The following is a 25,761-nucleotide window of genomic DNA, read 5'->3' as shown; positions in this document are numbered from 1 at the left end:
CAGTGTCTTCAGGAAACTTCAGGCCTCACCTGATGTAATTTTACTACTGAGACTGGATGTCCCATGTAAACGGGGGACTCAGATTGGACGACACTGTGTGACCTTGACATCACTGGACTCAGGTTTAGTGAGGGCTGACCCTGAAGCTGAGGGTCTGCAGAAGGGAGTGTGGACGACTTTGGATTAACCACAGCTGTGGGGCCGACGAGAAGCTGGGCTATTGATCCAAGGCCAGGCAGGCTGAAATTCACAGGTCCTGTGTTTGGGAGAGCACCAAGAGTAGAAGAAACTGGGCCCGGCATTGCAGGAGAATAGAGAACAGGAAAAGGGCCCAGAGATGGAGATGGTAAGACCATGCAAGGGACACTGAAAGACGGCAGCTGACCTGAGGACGGGCCCACAGTAGGGGGGGTGTGACTGCCAGATAAAAGTACATTGAAACCATTTAATCCTGAAAGAAAAGCAGAACAGGTGAAAATCAATATATGTCATCATGAGGATACCATTCAAGCTCACATTTGTCATGGCCCTTTCAAACGGGAGTCCACAATAAATCAAAGAATGATGAGGCCTTCCCCCAGGCCAAACAGCCCACACCCTGCTCCTTCACAGCTGTGGCCAAGATTGTAATCCCACATTTATCTGATGCCTGTGAAGTTTTTAACATGAGTTCCACTGAACCCAAACTGAGAAGGCAAAAAGCTTGGATGGGAAAGATTACATCTTTATTTTTATTTATTTACTTATTATTATTTTTTGTTTTGTTTTGAGACACAGTTTTGCTCTGTTACCCAGGCTGGAGTGCAGTGGTGTAATCATGGCTTACTACAGCCTCAACCTCCTGGGCTCAAGCAGTCGTCCCATTTCAGCCTGCAGAGTAGCTGGGACCACAAGCACACCACCACACCCGCTAATTTTTTTTTATTTGTTGTAGAGACAGGGTCTTCCTATGTTGCCTGGCTGGTCTCAAACTCCTGGGCTCAAGTGATCTTCCCACCTCAGCCTCCCAAAGTGCTGAGATTACAGGCATGAGTCACTGTGTCTGGCCAAAATATCTTCATAAGTTCCTAACTGAAAATTTTTATTTCCCTCAATTATCACAGGCAACAAATCAACAATTTTAACAGTACCTTGACTTTGTCACTAGGAAATAGTACAGACATGTGAAAATTACATTAAAGCTATTACAGATTTCTTAATATACTGTCAAGCTCATCACAACTTGGAAATTTTGACAGTATTGGGCTTGCTGCCAGGTCTTTTTATTACTATCAGTAATTTTAAAAATGGTTGTTCTAGTTGCATTAAATATAATTGGCTTCCTTTGTAATCCCATGAATTTAATTCTATGTATCCATAAACATTCTGAGGAGGAATCCATGGCCTTCACCAAACTGCCAAAAGATCCATGGCACAGAAAAAGTTAAAAATCCCTGTGCTGGGCTGTAATTTTCATTCAGCAGGGGCTGAATCTATTTTTGTTCACCCGTGTATCCCCAATATTCAGTGCTTAGAGAAAGCACTAAAAGATATTTACTAAAGGAATAAAGAATTTTTTTCTAGATAAGTGAATAATCATAAATACTAACCTAACCTATTCTAGCAGGTTAGGCTTAAGCCAACAAGGAATTGAGGAAAATCAATTTAGGTATCTTTGCATCAAGAGTAGCTTTATGTACAAAGTATATATTTTTAAAATCTGGTGTCTACTGTATTTCAGCTTTAATTCAAAATAGTAACAGCATTTATTGAGTCTTGCTAAGTGCCAGGTGCTATTATTCTAAGTGCTTTAGATGTATTATCTTATTAAATTTAATTCAATTTTCACAGCATCTATATGAAGCGGGTGCTATTACTACTGCTGTTTAACCAATGAGGATGAAGAATACTTAAGTTCACGCAATAATAAGTGGTTTTAAATGTCAAGCCCTCTTACTCCAGACCTGGCGCTTGGTCATGATGCTACATACTCAGTACCTCTAGATGTTCAAGACCTCAAAACACTAGCTGCACACAATGGCCAACAGGTTCATACTGTTATACTAAACCAATGCTAGATTCAGCTGAATTACCGTGCTTTTTCACCAAATGTTTAATGTATTTTTTTTTAATCATCTGCCTCAACTATTTTCCCATTACTTCTGAAGTTAGTGAAAGTAGAATCAGCTTCTCCATTTATAGATGGAGAAAACAAAGGAGCTAGGAGTAAAATGACTCAGGCACATCAATAAGCCACTTTGGTCAGGTGACACAGACAAAAATTTAAAAATCCAATTCATGATCTGACTGCCACAAGGGACTCTAAGACATGATGATACCCCTTACCTGTGGGAGACTGCACACAAAGATACTGTAGCAAAGAAGGCTCTTTGGTGCTTTCATTTTCTTTTGAAGGCTTTTCAACATCTGTATTTCTTGAAGGATTTCCCCACTCAGAAGAAACAGAACAGGTTGCTGTTGCCTTTCCTGAAATCTCTTCTGCAGCAGGGAGTTGGCCATTCACATGAATGTCTTTGAGGGGTATAGATGCCCTGTTACCCATAGTCTTGGGAGAGGCAAGGTCTGTGGAATCTGAGAGTTTCTAAACACAACCAAACCAGGAAGCAGGAAAGTAAGTCAAAATTCCAGTAGTAAATCTCTCTTTTTTTTTTTTTTTTTTTTTTGAGACGGAGTCTCGCTCTGTTGCCCAAGCTGGAGTGCAGTGGCACGATCCCAGCTCACTGCAACCTCCGCCTCCCGGGTTCAAGTGATTCTCCTGCCTCAGCCTTCCAAGTAGCTAGGATTACAGGGGTGTCCCCCATGCCTGGCTATGTTTTGTATTTTTAGTAGAGATTGGGTTTCACCATGTTGGCTAGGCTGGTCTCGAACTCCTGACCTCAGGTAATCCACCCGCCTCAGACTCCCAAATTACTAGGATTAGTAAATCTTTTTTTTTTTTGAGACGGAGTCTCAGTCTGTCGCCCAGGCTGGAGTGCAGAGGCACCATCTCGGCTCACTGAAAGCTCCGCCTCCTGGGTTCACAACATTCTCCTGTCTCAACCTCCTGAGTAGCTGGGATCACAGGCGCCCGCCACCACGCTCGGCTAATTTTTTTTTTTTTTTTTGTATTTTTAGTAGAGACAGGGTTTCACTATGTTAGCCAGGATGGTCTTGATCTCCTGACCTCGTGATCCACCCGCCTCAGCCTCCCAAAGTGTTGGGATTACAGGCATGAGCCACCGCGCCTGGCTGGGATTAGTAAATCTTAATAACAGCTCTCTTAATATTGCTAACACATAAAGGTAGCATACAGCTGCGTGCTACGCTGATTTGTGTATGTCAGTGGTTTCCATTGTATTTGTAGGAATCGTCTGAAAATGTCATGTCATGTGCATTGATAGTATTGTGATTTCAAAGTAGAGAAATGATAGAGATTTTAGCAATGGAAAACTGGCCATGGTGGTTAGACTGTGAGATATATTTCTGAGCTAGTAACACACATAAAGGGTGTTGCTACTAGTCTTTTGGGATCTCATAAGAACTGTGGGCTGCCCCAAGATGTCTTGGTTACCTAAGACATATGCCAGTCTTTCACTTCTGATCTGCAACCCCAGGCTATCTACAAAATGAGAAAGATTCATTCTGGCAGGAGAAAAAAATAGAGAAAGGTTCTTAATTAGTGTAATGATTTCCAGGAAGTGTGCCCAGCCTACCCACTGCAAACCACTGTAATGACAGTGCTCCTGCTTTCTGAGAGTTTTACTGGTCATATCTCATTAACCTCTGAATGGCTACTAAGCAGGAGATGTGGACAGCTCATATTTTTGTTCTTTTCATTTTGAAGCTAGGGAAACAGGATCACTGAGCAGTGAAGAGAACTGACCAAGCATAACATCTGATAGCCAGACAGCACCCACATTCCTCCCTCTGGAACTCAGCTGTATCCTGGATTAAAATGTTTATTTCAGTGATCCTAATTTGTTTTAAAAAAAGGATGTAAAAAAACAGGAAGGAAATATATAAACATGTTAACAGTGATGCCTCTATGTGGTGGGATTCTGGGTAACTTTTCTTCTTTATACTTTTAGCATTTTATAGAAAGTGTGAGTTTTATAAAATCACCTTTCTTATGCACTATTTTAAGGCAAGATTTTTGGCAGAGCCACTCCAGTGCTTAATTAATTACGCAAGTGACATGAAATAGCCCCATATTCCAGACTCCATCGCTTATTAATATCAGTGTATCTTCATTAGGAAGCAGCTCAGGGCTAAGAGGATGTCACCAGACACATCCACCTGCACTCCCTTACCTTGGGCATGACGAGCGACAGTGGGCCGTCTTCATATTCCCTGCTTTGCCTTTTCGTGGCTGGCTCATCCTCCTCCTGAGGTTTCCTTTCCTCACAGAGGCGCTTCTGAGCTGAGGGTGCGGATGACAGCTCTACTGTGGCTGGGGCTTCTGAGTTTCTGTCATCCTTCTCTGACCCTGACCCTGACGCTGGTCCCTCCTGCAGACTTCCATACAGCATGAACAGTGAGGCAGAGGGCACGTACACTAGGGGCTGGCCAGCAAGGAGTGCCGGCTTCAGGCTCTCCACAGCAGAGGCTGCAGAAGCAAGTGAGACGTCCACTTGTCCATTCAGACCGTTCTGCACAGAGAATGCCTGCAGGTCCGTCTGAGCAACAGAAAATACCGGGTGGGCTAAAGGATTAACACAATATTCTGGGTCAACGGAGAGGACAGGGAAAGGAGCAACAGGGTCCAAGCCACTTGATGGAGGCACCACTCTCTTACTGGCAAAGGCTTTTCCCCTGTAATAAAAAGAAACGTAATGAAGTTAGCACATTCTACCAACTCCTGACCCTTTACTTTCCCAAAGAGAGCCATGCCAAATCAGGAATGAGATAATACTCTTCAGGCAGATAGGAAAGCGCACTCGCTGAGCACGTGTTAGCTCATGCCAGAGGCAGACACCCAGGTATGGCTTGGATAAATGGTTAGGATGGGGTAGGAGAGCCGATGTGGGAAGAGCCATTGGAATCTCAGGTTAGAGTGAACATTCCTTCCTCCTCCATCTCTTCCACATCTGATCGTTATCAATTACTAAGCACTTACATCCTTGCCAGGCATGTACATACTATTATAATTAGCATAATAGTATAACAATTGTATGCAATTATTATAATAATAGCTACTCTTTGGCTGGGTGCGGTGGCTCACACCTGTAATCTCAGCACTTTGGGAGGCAGAGGCAGGCGGATCACGAGGTCGGGAGATCGAGACCACGGTGAAACCCCGTCTCTAATAAAAATACAAAAAATTAGCCGGGTGCAGTGGTGGGTGCCTGTAGTCCCAGCTACTCGGGAGGCTGAGGCAGGAGAATGGCGTGAACCCAGGAGGCAGAGCTTGCAGTGAGCCGAGATCATGCCACTGCACTCCAGCCTGGGCAACAGAGCGAGACTCCGTCTCAAAAAAAAAAAAAAAAAAAAAGCTACTCTCATTTCCTCCAGTTTACTAGTGAGGAAGACTGAAGTGCAGCGGTTGATCACCCCGTCTTGGATGAGCCAGTTCTGAAGTGGGAAGCTGGGCCCATGCCCACATCTGTTTGATGGCAAAACCCATGTTCTCAGTGATTGTGAGAGACCCTGGGAGAGTAACAGAGACTAGACTTTGATTTAAAAAAAGATTAATCTCATTTGTCTCATTTCACAAATCCAGTATGAAAGAAATGGAGTGGGCAGTGAGGAAACAAACGTATCTTCTCAATTATTATTTTCTACCACTTTTGTCCCATTCTGCTCTGTGTTGTTAACAACATTTTAGGCAGCACACAGTCAAAATTAAGTCCCATAAATGTGCAAGTTTATAGGCCAGCACGGTGGCTCATGCCTCCTGTGGGGTGCCTAGGAGGATTGCTCGAGCCCAGGAGTTTGAGGCTGCAGTGAGCTACGATCCTGCCACTGCATTTCAGCCTGGGTGACCCTGTCTCTAAAATAAGAAAATGAAATAAATAAGATATAAACAATGTTGGAGCCTTTCGTTTGGAAAAATTTCCAAATATTTAAAACCATGTTTATGTTCTTAGTATATTTTTAGGACTAGAGAAGAACGATCCTTTAAGAAATAATAAACAGAGGGCCAGGCGTGGTGGCTCACGCCTGTAATCCCAGCACTTTGGGAGGCTGAGGCAGGTGGATAACCTGAAGTCAGGAGTTCAAGACCAGCCTGGCTAACATGGCGAAACCCCGTCTCTACTAAAAATACAAAAATTAGCTGGGCGTGGTGGCGCGTGCCTGTAATCCCAGCTACTCTGGAGGCTGAGGCACAAGAATCACTTGAACCTGGGAGGCGGAGCAGTGAGTCGAGATCATGCCACTGCACCCCAGCCTAGGCAACAGAGTGAGACTCTGTCTCCAAAAAGAAAAAGCAAAAAGTAGAAAAGAAAAAAGAAAAAAACACACACCCACAACAACAAAAAAACAGTAAACAGAGGACTAGGATTTCTTTCCGTCTTTCTGATAGAATCATGAAGACCTGTTTTGCCCACCATCTCACTGCCCACTGTGCTGCTGAGAATAAAATGGAGCACCCTGGGCCACAGAGATGAATCACCTCTCTAATCAGCTGCCTCTGGTTGAGTAATGGGGATTGCTCAGCATTGTGAAACTGAACATGCCCACCCTGGGTATATCACCCACCATCCCTCCACCTAGCCATCCACCTTCAACTTCTCCATCTCCACCAATGATATCACCATCACCTGACATGCAGACATTCTTTCTAATGCCTGTCTCCTTTAGCGAGCCTTGCCAACTCACTGTCTCACACTGGTTTCCCTTTCTTTCCACCTCCGGTGAGCACAGCTCAGCTCTGCCCCACAGCAGACCAGAACGACTGCAAATGCTCTGTTCTGTGGCCTGCCTTTCTCCACTCCTAATCCCACCTGCGAAAAGTAGCCAGGATGATCTTCATCAGTGAACCTATAGTAGCTCTTTATGGTTTCCCTGATGAATCCAAACTCTTCTCTGGCTTTCAAACTTGATCTAGTTTTTGCCAACTTTTTGTCAACTTGATCTGCTTGCCTCCAACACCTAACCTCTTCTGCTGAATGGTTTTTCCTTTTCCTGTCCTATTTGGACAAACCATGACAGCAAAACGAGTCAGGCTTTGGTGTCTTCTACTCCCTGGCCCTGCCTTGTAATCTGCTTCTTCCCATATCTGTCATTAAACACTTTTATGTTTTTCAGAAGCTAGCTGTCATTAAACACTTTTCTAATTACTTTGTTTAGTGTTTCTTCTGCTTTCTCTGGTGATACATGATTTCTTTCAAAATCAGGCCCCAAATTTAAGTCAGACAGCCTGGGTATATGAATCCCAGCTTTGTCACCTATTAGCAATGTTACTTTGGGCAAGTTACATAACCTTTTGCACTTCAGTTTCCGCTCTGTAAAATGAGGGTAATACCTCTCTGTAAAACCTCAAAGGATTGCTCTTATGATCAGATGAGTCAATATACACTAAGGCTCCTGGAACGGTATACCTGGTAGGTAGTGGCAAAGCCAACTATGATAATGATGAAGTGATTCATGGAACTCTGATACATCATTTCTCAGGGTCATGTTAATTATGAATTGTCTCTTTTCAATGTTGGTCTTTTTATCTGTTTCCTAGAAGCCATCATAGCTTACAGTATCCATTTTTCATACTTTGGTGTCCCTGATGCTAGTTCCTGCACAGTGTAGGGCACAAAGGGAAAACTTACCAATTCCTAACAAATAAACGGCTGGCCTAAATTTTTTCTTTTGATAGGTGGCATTGCAATTTAGTCAAAGTTAACACTAGGAGACAGAAAAGAATACACTCTGAGCTTTTATAGACTACTTACTGTGAATCGTCTTCTACTTTCTGTCTGTAGACAGCTGCCAGGCTTCCAATTTCTAAAGAGTAGCCACCTGATCCTGAAAAGGAAGATGAAGGCTTAACAAATATAGCAAGAGACTTATACATACCAACTATATACTGAGAATTATATAGCTGAGAATTCATTATTCTCAGCTCAGAGATTACTCAAAACTGTTATGGTTTTGCTTCAAAGAGAAATTTTCAGAAGCTAACTGTTCATGGTGAATTCAGGTCTCATCAAGAATTCAAAATAAGCGTGGGAAACCCAGGGAGACCCCATCTCTACAAAAAAATAAAAAATTAGCCAGGCATGGTGATGCATGCCTGTGCTCCCAGCTACTTGGGAGGCTGAGGTGGGAGGACTGTTTTGAGTCTGAGAGGTCAAGGCTGCAGTGAGCTGTGATCATGCCACTGTACTCCAGCCTGGGTGACAGAGTGACCTTTCTCTCACAAAGCAAAAAAAAAAAAAAAAAAAAAAATTATTCAAAAAAGCATTGCTTGGTAGGTCTAACGAGTTTCTGAGATACATCAAACAGGCCAACTATGCCAAACCAACTGGTCTACAAGGTGACTAGGATCAATTTTAGGCAAGGGGTCATGTTCATAGACTGTGATATCAGCATCTCCTTTGCCTCCAATAATTGCTTGACTTTAGCTAAGTAAAAAGTAGACCACTGGAAAAAACAGGCAGGGCTGAGAGAGTCAGTTTGTTTGGAAACGCCAGCACATGGGTGCTGCACTGGCATGGGCTACAGCTACATGGCAACTGATGGACTCCATAGATTATGCAAGGGCAGATACCTTGTTCTTCTCTGTACGGGCTGCTGGGTTCTGAGTTCACCTTCCTCTGGATCCTCTCAGAAGCCTGAACTGTGTTAAAAGAACCATGGCGAGCCAGCTTCTGTTTTGCACAGACTTGAATCTGGCCATATGTTTCTCTTTTCAATTCTGGTAAGACAGATGCAGAAACATCCACCAGTTCTTCATCTACATAAATGAGAGAATTGGTAGTGTTGTTATACAGCTGTAATTCAGGATAATTTTAGTCTATTTAAGAGATGGCTTTGAACCTATAATTGTAATGGAGCTACTACCCTATAAATCAAAAACTAAGACAATCAAAGGAATTTTATGAGCCTTGTCTCAAACCCCAATTTCTTTCAATGTACTTATTTTTTTTTAAGTTAGTGGATGACTATAAAATGAGATTGAATCCATGTATATTCTAAAATTATCTGAACTGCAACAGAAGTACAGCAAGATGTTCTTCAACCCGAATTAGAATGAGCCTCACATTTTAGATGCTCTATTTGGGCAGAGAGTATCAAAGGAAAGCCCGACCATGCTCAGCCCAAAATGAATATTTTGAGATTCACTTTCAAGATTAACTGAGATCAGCTTCCTATGCCACAGATCTACAGCAATGAATAGGAGAATCTCTATTTTCTGTTATGCTTTATTATTTCTTTCTTATGCAGTAGGAGGCTCGAAAGGTTAGGCCCTGGAGACACTGTTTGTGTTTAACGGAGTGTATGTGGGGTTAAGATAGAACTTTCTATATAGACTCAGGCAGCTATCCATGTTGTACAGATGGTCATCTCTACCTTATTCATTTGTGCTAATTTTTTTCTAAGCTCAAAGCATGCACATTTTAGTTAGAGAATTGATTTAATAAACTGAAAGGCCCAGCTAGATTTACATTTTCTAAAACATGCATTTCACATGAATTAAACTTTGAAATGAAAATAACAACAAAAGTAATCTTTACAGTTTTCTTTTCTTAGAACAAAAGCCCAGTTAGAAAAATAAGAAATTACAAAATCAAAAAGAAAACAGGTCAAGTCAGTAATAGGGGCCACATTTGCCTCCTTCCTGAAACAAAATATTGGACATAATGCATAAAACTGTGGCTCTCAACACATTTGGGCATCAGGACATGTAGGACAGTGATCTCTATGAGACAGGAATCAAATAGGGTGAGCTCTATGATGATTTTAGCTTACTGCCTGGAGAATGTTTCTAGGTTGGGATGTAGGGAGAGGGACCTAGACAGAGACTGGAGGTCCCCCTAAGTTGAAGATAGAGCTGGGAGTCCTGGAAAGTCAAGGCAGCTAGGGTTTGCAGGGCAGAATGCTGGAGAGGAGGGCTATACAGAAAGAGAATGCTGGGGATTTGCAAAGGTCCAAACTGAACATTCACTGGAGTACTGATGCATGTGAGAAAGATACCCAAGGCCAGGGAAAGAACCATTAGAAAGTACTAGAGGGAACAATGTCTGCAGCTCATAGAGGACTGGGAAAAGTGCCTGTTGCCAATAGCTACAGTAGAAAAACCTAATTCAGGAGGGATTGGTTAGAGTACTAAAAAAGGTGTTGCCCCAATAAGGGGAAAAACGTACTAAAGACTAAAAGCTCATAGAGTTTTGCTGAGCCAAACTTAAAAGCAACACCCAAAAGGATCACTGTTTCCATATAACTTCCCAGAACAAAGCTAAAACATTTTTAGGAATACAGAAATGTCTAGCACCTAATAATGTATAATTATCAGTGTCTGGCACACAACTGAAAATATGACCCACAATGAGGAGAAAAATCAATTGAAATGGACCCAGAAGTGAAGCAGATGATAGGAAGTAGACCAGCACACTAAAACATATATTAGTATTGCATACCATAAATTTAAGCCACTAGAGGAAAGACTGGATATGTTGTCTTAGAGACATCAAAAATGTAAAGGCTCAAATCAAACTTCTAGAGATAAAAAAATACAATGGTGGGGATGAAAAATACAGTGTATACAATTAATGGCAGATTAGAAAGCGTAGAAATAAATAGAGAACTTAAAGACATAGCAATAGAAACTGTACAAAAATGAAACACTAGAAAAAAGACAGAAATGAACAAAGAATCAGCAAACTGTGGGACGTTAGGTAACCAAAAGCAAGCATAAGTGGAATCTGTAAAAACAGCAGATGAGGGGACAGGAAAAATATTTGATTAAGCAATGGCTGAAAATTAGCCAAATTTGATGAAAACTTTAAACCCAAAGATCCAAGAAACTCAACAAATCTAAGTACAAGAAACATGAAGACAAGGACACCAAGTCATACATCATCAAATCGCTTAAAACCAGTCATAGAGAGAAACTTAAAAGCAACCAGGGAAAAATGACACATTAACATATAAAGAACAGGATGATGGTTGATTTCTTGCCAGAAACTATGCAGGCTAGAAAACAGTGGAGCAACTTCTTTAAAGAACTAAAGGACTGAGTGTGTGAGCTCACACCTGTAATCCTAGCACTTCGGGTGGCTGAGGTGGGACGATCGCTTGAGCCCAGGAGTTTGAGGTTGCAGTGAGCCATGATCGTGCCATCATGCCACTGCACTCCAGTTTGGGTGACAGAGTGAGACCTTGTCTCTAAAAAAAATAAAATAAATTAAAAAAAAAAAAAGGAACTAAAGGAAAAAAAAACTTCAAACCTCAAATTCTTTTCGTTATTTGATACAGGGGCCTTACTGAATTGTCTAGGCTGGACTTGAACTCCTGGGCTCAAACAATCCTCCCACCTCCTTCCTCCTGAGTAGCGGGGACTACAGGCATAAGCAATGGTGCCTGGCGTCAACCTAGAATTTTAACCCAGCAAAATGTTTTCAAAAGCAAGGGCACAATAAAGACATTCTCAGACATACAACAGCTAGAAGAATTCATCATTGGCATACTTGCACTAAAAGAAATGTTAAAGTTCATCAAGCAGAAAAAAAATGATATTAGATGGAAACCTACATTTGCAAAAAAATGACAAGCACTGGAAATGGTAACAACATGGGTTAGGGTTAGGAAATTTTCTTACTAAAGTTTCTTTAAAAGGTAATTAACTGTGGACCAGGCGTGGTAGTTCACACCCCTAATCCCAACACTTTGGGAGGCTGAGGCGGGTGGATCACTTGAGCTCAGGAGTTCGAGACCAGCCTGGGCAACATAGTGAAACCCTGTCTCTACCAAAAAAACAAACAAAAAGCCCCCAGTAACACACCATGGGGTTTGTAACATATATAGCAGTAAAATGTTTGACAGCAATAGCACAAAGTCCAGGCAGGGAGGAATGAAAGCAAGTTATTGTAAGATTCTTGTACAATACATGTAGTATACTATCACTTGAAAGTAGACTGTGACAAATTAAAAATGTACACTATAAACCTTAAAGCAACCATTAACACAACAAAGAATTATAGCCAAGAAATCAACAAAGGAGATAAAATGGAAGCATAAAAAATACTTAATAAATCCAAAAGAAAGAAAAAGAGGAAAAAGAAACAATAAGCAAATAGGACAAATAGCAAGATGACAGATTAAAATTCAAGATCAAGAATCACATTAAGCGTAAATGGCCTAAATAACCCAATTGAAAAGCATAAATTGTCAGATTAGATTAAAAAGAATTCAACTATGTATACTGCCCACCAGACACTCACATTAAATAGAGACAGAAATTATTTAAATAAAAGGATAATATATATTATGCTAACTAATAAAAAGAAAGCTGAAGTGACTATATCACTATGAGACAAAGTAGATTTCAGAACAAAGAATTATCTCCGGGAATAGAGAGTAATTTTATAATGATAAAAGGGTCAGTTCATCAAGAAGACATAGTGATCCTAAATATTTATGCAGACAGAGTTCATTGAAGAGCCTCGAAATCCATTCCACAAAACTTTAAAGAACTGCAAGAGGAAACAGACAAATCTGCAACTATAATCAAAGATTTCAATATCCATCTATCAATAATGGCTAGAACAAGTAAACATAAAATCAGTAAGAATATAAAAGAACTGGACATTTATAGAACATTCTACCAAACAACAACAGAATATATACTCTGTATATTTGTGTATATTTACCAAGATGGACTGTGTCTGTACCACAAAACAAGTCTCAATAAATTTAAAAGATTCAAGTTATACAAAGTATATTCTCTGGTTACATGAAATGAAATTAGAAATCCATAAGAGAAAGACGTTTAGAAAATCCCAGAATATTTAGAAACTATATGACACGTGTCTGAATAATTTGTGGGCCAAAGAAGACATCAAAAGGGAAAATAGAAAGTATTTTGAATTGGAAGACAATGAAAACACACATGTCGACATTTGTTAGATACAGCTAAAGCAGTACTGATAGGAAAATTTATAGTACTAAATGCTTATTGGAAGAGAAGAAAGGTCTCAAATTAATTATTTCAGCTTCTACCTTAATAAACTACAATAAGAACAAATTGAACTCAAAGTTAAAGGAGCTATAAAGAGATAATCTGAATAGCTCTATAGCTATTCAAAAAATATAATCTGTAGTTAAAACCTTCTCACATAGAAAGTTTTAACTACAGCTAAAACCAGACCCAAATGGCTTCACTGAAAATTCTTTGTTTATCGATTCTTCACTGATAAATTCTTCCAAACATTTAAGGAAAAAATAATAACAATTCTACACAAACTCTTCCAGAAAACTGAAGAGGAGTGACTACTTCCCAACTCGTTTTAAGAGGTCAGTATTAGCATGACAGCAAATAGACAAACAGATCAATGCAGCAGTATGGAGAGTCCAGAAACATTACCATACATATATGTGGTCAATTTATTTTTAATAAAGGCACAAAATAAATTTAGGAGAGAAAGGATAATATTTTCAACAAATGATGCAGGTACAACTGGATATCAATATGTAACCTCCCATCCTCTCAGAAAAGCACCCCATTGATCCATAACTCACACCACATGTGTGATCTCGTGTTAGGCAAAGATTTCTTACCTAAAAACTGAAAACATGACCCACTAAAGAAAACATTAATAAAATTAATATATTAGTGGAATTCCTGAAGATTAAGATCTTCTGACTTTCAAAAGACACTGGTAAAAAAATGAAAAGACAGAGCCACAGATGGAGGGGAAATATTTGGAAATCATATACCTGATAAAAGACTTGTGTGCAGAATGTATATACAACTCTCACAGTTCAATAATAAGAAAGCAGACAACCCAATAGCAACAAATGGGCAAAAGATCTGAGCACATCCTTCACTAAGGAAGATAAACAGATGGCAAAACAGATGCTTAACATCATTAATCACTAGAGAAATGCAAATTAAAACCAAAATGAGATACCACTACACACCTATCAGGATGGCTAAAATTAAAAAGACTGACCGTATCAAGTTTTGGCAAGATATGGTTGAAATAGAACTCTCATATACTATTGGTAGTACAATGTCATAACTGCTTTGGAAAACAGTTTGGAAGTTTCTCAAAAATTTCAAACATCCACCTACCATACGTTGCAGCCTTTCCATTCCTAGGTATCTACCCAAGAGAAATGAAAACATATGCCCATATAAAGACATGTACATAAATAATTGCAGGAGCTTTATATATAATAGCCTCTTCAGCAATAAAAATAAATTACTAATACATGCTACAATATGTATAAATCTCAAAATAATTATGCTGAGTGAAAGGAGCCTGATCAAAAGGGTACAGTTATAGTTGATTCTCATTATTCACAGTAGTTATGTTCTATAAAGTCACTGCAAACACCGAATTAGCAAATATTGACCCATTGCTTCTAGGGGACATAAAGGGTTAGGTTCCTGTAAGCCTCTGGTTACAACATTTTCATTAGCTGATCAATATATGACCTTGTTTATGTGTGTTTCTTTTTAAAGAAATCTGTTTAATATTTGTTGATTTATTAACATTGAACTTGGCCAATAGTACTATAACTCATGCCTGATCAAAGTTTATCTAACACATGTATATTCTCCGTAAGGCACAATGCAGCTTTCTTGTGTTAAGAAACACTAGACAGCAATACTTGGGAGCCAAAAAGCACAAACATGTGAAAAAGTGGCACTAAAAAGACTGCAAACAGAATGCTGGCTTATGGTATGAGAGCTGGAACAAGAAGGCAGAGTACTGCCTGATTCATCTGGGAACATGTGCATTGGGAGACCCAAATTCTTCACCAAGCTGTGCATGACCACAACTGACTGTGGAAACACCCTGAGTACTGACTTTGGAGTTACAAGTTAATTTTAGTAAGTAGACAGATTCACGAATAAGAAATCTGTAAATAATGAAGATTGGCTATATATGATTCACTTACAACAAAATTATAGAAAATACAAACAAATCCAGTGTGACAGAAAGCAGGTCAGTGGTTGCCTGGGGATGGGAGTGGGGACCAGAAGGGAGGAATTACAAAGCGGGCAGGAGGAGGCTTTTGAAGGTAATGGATATGTTCATTATCTTGATGATTTCACAGGTACACACATATGAAAAACTTATCAAATTGTAACTTTAACTTCCTGCCATTTATTACGTATCAATGACATCTCGATAAAGCTGTTAAAAAGAAAACACCATTCATAATACACTGTGCTATGCTGGTAGGAAAGAGGAGGAGGAAGACATTTATAAAATTTGTGAGAAATGGCTAGCCAAGGGATGAAGGAGAATGGCTCAAGGAATCAAAGGAAACTTGATGTTATCAGTAATGACACTAGGGAATACAGAAAGATCAGGTTTCTGGAGGGCAGAGGAAATATGTTCAATTTAATTTTCCTCACCTGCCTCCAAAGTCTTTCTCTCATGTCAAATCAGAGAGTTCTCCCCGTTCTGTCCCGTAGTGCAAATACATGAACGTCTCGACTTCTCAACAGCTGCTCATCTTCCAGCTATCTTACTTTCTTTTTTTTTTTTTTTTTTGAGACGGGGTTTCACTCGTTGCCCAGGCTGGAGTGCAATGGCGCGATCTTGGCTCACTGCAACCTCCGCCTCCCAGGTTCAAGCAATTCTCCTGTCTCAGCCTCCTAAGTAGCTGGGATTACAGGTGCATGCCACCATGCCTGGCTAATTTTTGTATTTTTAGTAGAGACGGGGTTTCATCATATTGCTCAGGCTCATCTCGAACTCCTGACCTCAGGTGATCCACCCGCCTTGGCCTCCTAAAGTGCTGGGATTACAGGTGTGAGCCACTGTGCCCAGCCCAGCTATCTAATTTTCTTCAATGGTACGACCACCTTTGAGTCCTTCCTCTCTTTTAATCATTGTCCGAAGACTCTTGGTTAATTCTATCACATCTAGTCCAAATTTCTTGCCTTAATTTTTGAGGCCTTCCAAAAATACAGTCCCCAGTGATCACACTGTAACACTGTATCTCATTATTTTTTATCCCATGTTCTCTTCATCCTTCCAAAACCTAACAGCCCATCAGAACTTAATCTGTATCCTCTCTGAATGCCTATAGAGCCAGTACCACCCCATCTAGAGTGTAATTGCTCTCCTAACTTTCAAATGTATGCTAACTATATGCCTAATTATAGAAGCTCATTAACCAAGTAAAGTGAGTAAGGCACTGTTCTGGATACTATGGGGTAATCAAGGATGAATAAAGATGATGTCTGGTCTCAAATGTGTAGGGTAGGGATGACACCACCGTATCAACCTCATCCAGCACAAACCGCACAATACTCAATTGCAGTCATTCAGATGAGACACTCTGCTCTGGGTTATCAGGGAAAACTTCATAGAGGAGTTGACATTTGAGCCAGATCTTGAAGCTTGAGAATATTTTCATATTAAAAAGAAGAGGGCTTCACAGGTGAAAAGAACGGGAGAAAACAGAGGCAGAAAGGAGAAAATGGCAAAGTTGTATGCTTCATGCAGGCAGGGACTGTGTCACCCACATCTTCAGTCTCTCAGGGCCCTTAATATAGTCACTGGCACACAGTGTTGTATGCACTGGGTTGAATTTGTTATACTTGATTTTAAGTGGTTTCATCTAGATCCTAAGTGAATAATGTGCTACAAGTGAGGTGGAGAGCTATATATTTATAAGTCTGGGTTAAGTGGCTCACATTTATACCACTAACACCAAAATTGGAAGGGTAATTTAAAAATGACTTTAATGGCTTCTTCCCAGGCAGTACAGCTGTATGTAAAATAGCTAGTGCAGTTGGATCTAGTCCCTGATTGCTCATATATTACCCATGAAATAAGTAGAAGATAATATCCTCTTTGACTCCAGTTTTGTAAAATTATATTTATAACCTTTTAAATAAAAAAAAGGCCATTATATTCATACTACATTTAGATGCAATCTTACCACATATAAGTTTTGTGATAGTAATTGATGTGATTTTACTCATAATTTTACATTACGTAGAATTTCAAAGAGAAACCACGTTTTATTCTGCTAATGTAGCAACAACTGAAGTTCAAAAGAGGTGTCATTTTTAATTCTGGGTCCCAAACTTTCAGGAAAAAGCTTCAGAACAAAATTTAAACAGTTAAAGAGCTATAAATTAGTAGTTAGAGAAACTCCCACGTTATAAACGCTCAGTATTTCTTTTCCTACCGTGTGTGGGCAAACCAGCACGCACAATTTGTAGGCTAATGTTAACCATTCCAAGAGTGGAGTCACTAGTCTATTTTGTATGTGACATGGGAAAAGATCAGTCTCACTGTGTAGTAGATGTGAGACCTGAAAAAGGAACTGAGAATTCGAAATAAAACAGCCTGCTAGCAAAACCACGCCACCTTACCATTTGAGCTGAAGTCCACAGGCCCGATCCACTTGAAGGCTGGTTTACGGCCTCGCTCTTCTGTTACATGCACTTTCTTTATCAGAGCCAAGCTGGTCAAAACATTGGCTATGTCATAGAGGCGTCGTACCTTTGCTTGAAGATATAAAACACGATTATGATCATGCTGCCTGTGACACCATAACAGTTTAGTTTATGTGACAGGTAACTTTTCTCGGCTGCCATATAAACCTCGGGTGGAAAGCAGCAAGTTGGGATGAGAAGACCAGTGGCTCTGTCATAAAATCACCCAGGATTTATGTACCTGCAGTATCTGAAGGCTAAGGGAAGGTCAGTGTGTCCTTCCATTCCCACAACTTCACACCTCTTACAAGAGGCACCTGGTGACACATAGGGAGCACTGTGATTGCAAAAACAGCAAGGGAGGGAACAGGCTGTAATTAAAGGCTTAGTAAATGTAATTCTGACATGGCACGTCAAAAGCATGCCCTGAGTTTCTCCCAGCAGGAGACTGTGGTGCCAGCTCCACCAGGCAGCTGATCTGTGAAAATGACAAAGATTCCCCAGAGTTTCCTGCCAGGCTGCACTCCTGGGCACACAGGATGCTCAAGGTCAACAGTACAACTGTGCTAAAGACAGGCAGCTCCTCACCTGAAATCGTAGCATTCCAGCTACCCAGTGAGAAGCGGTTGGATGGGCCTCACCTGAATCTTAAGTGGCTTTGGGAGAAACACTTAAATATGTACAAAGTAGAGGAAATACTCAGAAGGGGTGGTAGCACATGAAACAGGCAGGATAATGACCACAGAGTATTTTCTATTCAATAAATGGATTTACAGGTAGGAAACCCACTTGACCTCGGTGTTAAGATCAAGCAAAGAAGTTTGAATTATCATCTAGAAATAGTAAGCATTCACCCCAGATGCAGCTTTCTTCTTCCCAATCCTGATTTTATCTAGCCATTTCACCCACAGGGTGACTGTAATTTCAGCTGGAAACAAAAAATAGCTAGAGAGTATTGCAGCTCATGGTTTCCCGGGGCTTACAGGCTACCAGCAGCCCAGGGCATTTGGCTCAGTATCCAAGCTGGACAGAAAAGGAGGATGCACTGGGTGTGATGCTTGGAAACTCTCTCCCTGTCCATGTCCCACCACCCTTACCCTGGGCATTCTTCTGGTTCTTACCTGTAGACAATTTTCATCTCCACCCTTCAGAAGAGTATGCAGGGGGTGGGGAAAAAAGGGGAAAGAAAACTCAGACATTCTGTCTTGGATGCAGCATTACTAAAGAGAAATGCAAAATAATTCACACCCTCCCTGACCGGAGTTCTCAGGATAGTGTTCTGTTTTTCACTCTATTGAAATCATCAAGAAAAAGGCACTGACAGGACTTTAAGCTGAATTCTAGTAGGTGACTAACTTACCTGTCACAGCACCAAAAACCTTGATGAATGCAGGAAAGGAGTACGTATGTCAAAAACAATATATATATTTTAATCTTGGAAGGAGAAAATATCAACACATGAAATCCCACCCTTTTTGTACTAGTAAGTTGATGTAGGTGAAGATTCTTACTTTTAAATTTACTGTGGTCCGGGGCATCTTGGCTTTCTTCTATCAGTATTTTGGCAGCCACATCCAGAGTGACAATCTTGGTTTTGGAGACGAGGAACAGCATGACAAACTTCTGGCTCATAATTCTCAGAGACTTGTCTTTTCTACTGTTTGCAGATGCTACATAAGGAATGAAACAAAAGCATCAAAGCACGTGATTTTCTACAAGAAAGACTATACTTGCAGCTTCCCAAAATGATCTAGCCCTCTCAGCAGATGGAAGGATCACCCTTGTCATAGGCAGAAGCTTACTGGATACACATCGCAGAAGTCAGCTCAGGAAGAAATGAGGCCGATTTTCTTGTGGCTCGTAAAATTACTCTACAGTAGGCATAAACTCTGAGATGCATATTTTAAACCACTCCATGCTTTATACTTATACTTCCTATAATAGAATCCATACGGTAGTTTTACCGAGGCAACTTCTTGGAAAGATTAACGTAGAATAATAAAAAGATAGGGTAGGAATATAGAATTGTTTTCAGAACATCAACTCTCCTCTCAAAGGCAAATTGCTACTCCGTTTTTATTTCTCTGTGCCTGCAATATCTAGACTATACCCTAAACATAGTAGATGCCCGCCTCTTCCACTTCTTTTCAGAAAATATGTGAATAAATGAACTATATATAAACAGGAGACAGATTAGATATGTGCTCCTGTGGATGGCAGGCAAACCATCTCCGACAGATGGCTGTCTTCTCTGGTTATTAAGATAAGTACTGGCTCATGAGGTGGAACTAAAAGGCATGAGGCAGTGAATCTAATGAAAACCAGGCCCACCTTTCTTTCCATTTCTTATATTTGCAAGTGAGACGTGACACTTGTACTCTGTCATCTTAACAACAGGGATGAAGATCAATGGCTAAAACAAGAATAGGCTAAATATGAATTGGGAAGGAAGAATGATGCCGATGTAAATAAAAATTCTGCACCAAATGAAAGCAGAGGTTGTCTGTCTTTCTTATCAACATTTTCTGCGAATGGAGTTCTTTTCTAAGTAGTCTAAGTCTACTTCAGTATATAATTAGATAAAATTCTTTGAAAATATAACTTTTTCAAAGTAAATCTTACAGTTGCACAAAAAGAAGCAGCATGGGGCTGCCAATCTAAAAATGGGAGTACTGCTAGCGATCTATTCTCCCAACAGGCCAAACTCGAGTGAACTGCCATCAGCCAGGTTTGTTTAAATGAGGTCGAGTGGACAGTCCAGTTGGGGAGTCATCTGCTTTCCTTTCTTCAGTGAAGAGAATAAGAGGACATATCCCTCCAGGTTTGTCAACCTGGCACTTCCCATCCGAGCAGTGAATCTCTACAGAAAAGACCATCACTCGCTCTTTCTCTGCCATTACTCATGAAGTTACAATGGACTCACAAGAGGGATAGTCGGGTTCAGAGAAATCCAATAACTGTTGTTCCTGGGAATCTGGATCGCCATCTTTTTTACGTTCTCCAAATTTATAATCCATCAGGTCCAGCTCTTTCTGTTGGAGGTAGGCCATCTGCTCTTCATATTTCTGCTCCTCTCCTAGTCTCTGGAGGTTCCTCAGGGTTTTTGGCAGGCTGTGCCGTCCATGCCAGCCATACTGATTCTTAGCCACCCGGCTGACCAGATGCAGCGATTCCAGCACATTTACAATGTCATAGATGCGTCTCCTTTCCACACCTGTTTAAAAACAGAGGCCGATGGACATCATGCAGACAAACATTTTTGAAGAGAAGTTTCTTGAGGGCCTGGACTATGTCTGTGAACTACTTTGTCTGATCCCCAATATAATGCCCACTGCGTGGATGCTCAAGAAATTCAACCTGTAAGGATGCAACCAATAGAAATTATTTTTCTTTTTCCTTCTTGAGATCCAACCCTTAAACAGATCTAAAATAAAACATCTATCCAGAGATGGTGACATTTCCATCTGTCTGACATAAACAGTACAGCAACTGCTCTTTAGACCCATCAGGCAAACCACACAAACATTTCAGCATGCTGAAATTGGTGGTCTGAGCAATACACGTAACAGTGTGCCTAATGGACACTTGATGAATGGATGGTTGACTGTGACTTGTACTCCTAATTATGCAGACTATAAAATCAACTGTGTCCAATAACTGACAATTCCCTATTAGACAATACTATCTATCCTTTCACGAAGTTCCAATGATATAAAAATATTACCTCGATAACGCTCTCAATGGACCAGTAAGGAAAATGGATGCAAATATTATGTTTTCTATTTTGAACTGGAAATGCAGGTGTCAAAGGCTTGAATACCCTTCTCATATTGCTGAAGGAAGCCAGAGCTGGGGTTGGAACAACATGGGAGTCTCCTTTTGTTCATCATGGCTATTAACAATTCTCTGTGTTCTCATTCACCATAACCTGGCAAACAGCCCAAAAGTGAAGCACAGATTCTCCAGTACAAGCTGACCACGAGGCTCGGCAGCTCACTACTCACTTTCCCAACACTCCCAAGGCAGCTAGGATTATAAGTTGTCCATTAAACCTAGCAAAAATACTTATAGTGGTTAAGGTGGGGGGGCTCTGGGGTCAGACTGCCTACATTTGGATCCCTGATAAATCCCTTAGTAGCTGAGTGATCCTGGGAAGTTACTTAACCTTTTTATGTTTTTGTATTTATCTTATATAATAATGAGGATGAAATCTAACTGTAACTGTAGAGTCCCCAGTAGGTGTTAATTTTAAATAAATACTTTTGTCATTACTTTTGGTATGACATTGGTTATACCTAAAATCCCTGCTAGCATGAGAGGTCATAGTAGAAACAGATTTTAAAAATCTCATGTCTGTGATTCATTCTGTTATCTAACAGGCCCTTGGGCCTAGAGCAAAAGCCTCCAGGCATCTTGCAGAAAACCAGCCCAGCTACAAAGATGCCTTCTTTCATTTGCCAGGAGCTGTTATATAATCAGGGCAGACTCTGAATGTAGCTGTTGGCCCTTCAAAAATTTAACATGAGAAATATACCAAATTACAATGAGAACTCCAGAGCTGAGAGGAAGTTCTATCACATGCATGAAGAAGCATTTCACAGTCAATCAGAACATTTCAGCTCATGACCCTGAAAGGCTCGTTACCCTCACAAGCTCAGGCTTTGGTGCCAGATGCCTGCCGGAAGGTGCTGGCAGGAGCAGGCAGCAGCTCCGTGTCCAGAACTGCCTGCTTCTTTATTCTAGTCTGTTTTCATGTATTAACACATCTTGTTTACAGCATAACATTCTATAAACCTTCCCATTATAAATGTCATGTGACTGCAACTGACATCCCAGGGCCAGCCATATGCCTGCTGTTTTGTTAGTTGATATCTGACGACAAGCTGTTAAGTCTCCATCTAGTGGCTAGACATCCCAAGAAGGGAAAATAAAAAAAGGTTCTGACCACCCGGATGATTCTCAGGATGCATAGTGGCTGTTCAGTAGGTGCTTTTGGTGAAAACCAACATGACAGCTGCCTGTCTGCACAATCCCTTACCTCTTTCATCTGAACTGAGCTTAACTATCCACTGGCTGGTGCACTAAAAGGTTCCATTTCACAAGTCTCAAGACCCATAGATTACTCTGGGGGCTTGCTCTGTCAGAACGGTTTTCCCTGCATTCAGTCTTCTTTTTCTTTTGTATTGAAGTCATTCTATTAACCCCAATCATGGCATTAGTTATATGGTCAAGGATTTACTAATTTTTGCTATGCTTCCCTTAGTTGCTGGTGGGACTTACTAAGAATTCTCAGTCCAGAAAAATAGTTTCCTAGGCTGTGCTATTAAGTTACTCCCAGTTCTCTAAACTGTTACCCATGATATCCAATGTCAAATCTACATAGCACTGGAATCTGGAAAACAATGCAATTTGAATGCTCTGCACATCCTCAGTAAAATACCATCTTGCAATCTGTAACCTGGGATGTAGCACAGAGTTAAGACTCAACCCCAAAAGACAGTCGGCAGTGAAATAGCTTCCAGCAAGGGACCCCATTTTATGATGTCACATGAAAAGATGGCATGCTTGTTTAGCAGGTCTGGGTGATCAGGAGGCACTGGGAAGCTGTTGTAAAAATCTCTAGAGTTCTGCTCCAGGCAGCCATAACATGGGGTGTGCACAACCATCTGTAGTCATATGAAAGTAGGAGTCTACGTTTCTGTCCTCCCTGGGATGCAACATAGCCCTCAAACATCTAATCCTTTGTCTTCTGCAGGGACACCAGTGCAAGACTCCTTAATGGAAGTTGGGTACATGGAGGAAGTAGGCTTCATGAACCCCAGTGAGAAGGGTATCAGACAATCTGTCATTTTATCTTCATTACTGTAAGACTAGTTTCTAGGACCCTGGACCCAAAAGCCCTCAACTGGCTCTTCACCATGCCTACTGGAAGATGCTGGCAGGAGCAGTCAATAGTCCCTTGCCCAAAACTGCCTGCTTCTTTATTCCAGTCTGTTTTCATATGTTAACACATCTTGTTGAGAGAGTATAACATTCCATACACCCTCCCATTAGAAATGCCATGTGAATGCAACTGATATACCCCAGGGCCAGCAAGGGACCCCATTTTTTGATGCTCAGTTGGCTCACTTTCCTTTTTTGATTAATTGCCCCCAATTCTAGAATATATTACACTTCTGGGCTCCAAATCGGCCCCCAAACCATAGCACTCTACTTCCTCTTCCTATAGAGATGGACAAGGCAGCTAGGGTATCGACATTCTAGTAAGAGCTGAGTAGAAACTGCTCCACATAATTAGAGCTCTCCATGCCAGCCATTGACTTTGGCATGTTACTGACATTATCCTTAACTTTGCTATGTCTCTGCAAGGTAGGTGCTGCGGTCTCTAAGTTATAGACCAAAAGAAAAAAAAAAAAAGGTTAATTCACTTTTTAAAGCTCTTACAGCCTGTAAGTTAGAGAGCTGGGCTTCAAATCTAGCCCCATGTGACCCAAAGCCCAGCCCATGGTCTTCTTATCATAACCCACTATCTCTTCTTCTCAGTTTCCAACAACCAAAATCTATTTAGCTTTCAGCTTGAATAATTCAAGTTGACGTTCCTCTACTTGGGCACATTTCTCTAGGATATGGAAGAAATAGAACTAAGAAACAAACTAAAAATTATAATCTATCATTTATTTCGCTGATTTCTTCAGAACTTTTTCTTTTTGTGTGTGTGTGTAAAACCTTCCTATTTTTAAGGGGACACCCTGACACCTTCAAGTCATTGTGATTTCTGCTTACTTAACGATTGTCAACAATACATTCATTCTGGAACTAACTGCAATGTCCACTAGGGGTCTCTATTCTGAAGCAGGTGTATACGTATTTCCAGCACATACACCCATCTCACATCATACACTCATGCACGTGAACACACGGATTCTTCTTTGTTATAAGATTTAGTTGTTTGAGTTATGTCCAAATGACCTTTTTCTAGTTTGACCCACTTGCTATGCCAATCATCGTATAGGGCTTTAAACATAATGCTCTTGCTCTCAAATCTTGCTTTACAAAGTTGAAATCACACCAGTTCTGAACTCCTAGAAGCATTATTAAAAATAAAAAGCAGGCTATTTCTAAATAGTTTTGCATCTGTCTGAAGTAGGATGAATTTAAAATGAGATACTAATTTGTAATGTAACTCTATTATAAAAATATTACTCATTATAAAAATATATTTTAAGGTTAAAAGAGACTGCATTCTCATTTGGTCCTGAGGTCTGAAAGTCTCCCTGAAATTCTGTGTATAATGAAAACAAATCTGACGATGACAAAGGAAGCTCTGCCTATTCCTCTGTCTTCACCCAATTGAGGGGCTCACACTACCTCAACCTTCAGCCTGCCCAAGGAAACCAGTTTCCCACTGTAACTGGAGACAGGCCTCCAGGTAATCTGATGATACATACCAAGACTGACAGCAACTTCATCTAGGGAGATGGTAGTTTTCTCAGTTGACAAGGGATAACTTGGATAGCGAGCTAGAAACTTCTGGCACAGGAGTCCTAAACTTTTCTGTTTTCTGCTTGGCCTTTGCTTTTCAAATTCGTCCACAGCACTGTCCCCAACAACATCAAGCTACAGAGGGCAGATAGAAGGGAGGGGGAAGATGTCACAGTTAACATCCTAATGGAGAAATGGCAATGGCCAGTACTGGCAAACTGGGGGGACATCTCAATCCACACCATCTTAGATTCTGGTTAAAATACATTTCCTAATCTAATTCCCTGAATGTTTTATCTATTGTCTTCCCTGGACTGATTTTTTTTTCTCCTTTATAATTTGAGGCTGAGTCTATTAGTGAAAAGTTTGACAAATGAAAAATGCAAATCATTTACAGGTTGCTATGGTCTAGCTACTAGTGCGCTCACTGGGCCTGTGGAATCAGCATCACCAAGAGCTTGTGAGATGCAGAAGCTCAGGCATCAGCTATATCAGAATCTGCCTTTTCATAAGATTCTAGGTAATTTTTATTGACGTGGAAATTTTAGATGCACTGGCCTACATTCTGTCACCAAACTGCTTTAGATTTTACAATTGACCAAAGGTTGATGAAAGTGAATGAAGGCAGTCCAATCATATTCTTCCTTATCCTTTTATTTGTAAATACATTAAACTATCATCCTGTCTCAACCCACATTTGAAAGGGGCTCCATTCAAGCCCCAAGAAAGTAAAA

At 40.6% G+C, this 25,761-nt stretch overlaps 1 protein-coding gene across 1 annotated transcript in view; it reads right to left on the bottom strand.

Moving 5' to 3' along the window:
* E2F7 (E2F transcription factor 7) overlaps positions 1-25,761 on the bottom strand; it is a 44,535-nt gene that overhangs the window by 4,255 nt on the left and 14,519 nt on the right. Inside the window, exons 4-12 of the mRNA XM_017872510.1 lie at positions 24,994-25,162; positions 20,469-20,759; positions 19,057-19,215; positions 17,483-17,617; positions 8,684-8,869; positions 7,866-7,938; positions 4,290-4,791; positions 2,326-2,581; positions 30-451 (exon numbers count right to left, since the gene is read on the bottom strand). Of these exons, the coding sequence (XP_017727999.1) occupies positions 30-451; positions 2,326-2,581; positions 4,290-4,791; positions 7,866-7,938; positions 8,684-8,869; positions 17,483-17,617; positions 19,057-19,215; positions 20,469-20,759; positions 24,994-25,162 (2,193 nt within the window). The remainder of the gene's footprint in view (positions 1-29; positions 452-2,325; positions 2,582-4,289; positions 4,792-7,865; positions 7,939-8,683; positions 8,870-17,482; positions 17,618-19,056; positions 19,216-20,468; positions 20,760-24,993; positions 25,163-25,761) is intronic.

Source organism: Rhinopithecus bieti, unplaced genomic scaffold (genome assembly GCF_001698545.2).
Source record: "Rhinopithecus bieti isolate Rb0 unplaced genomic scaffold, ASM169854v2 scaffold_5476, whole genome shotgun sequence".
Taxonomy (NCBI): Eukaryota; Metazoa; Chordata; class Mammalia; order Primates; family Cercopithecidae; genus Rhinopithecus; species Rhinopithecus bieti.
Note: the sequence above shows the minus strand (reverse complement) of the source record. Positions and strands in the feature narration are given on the sequence as shown.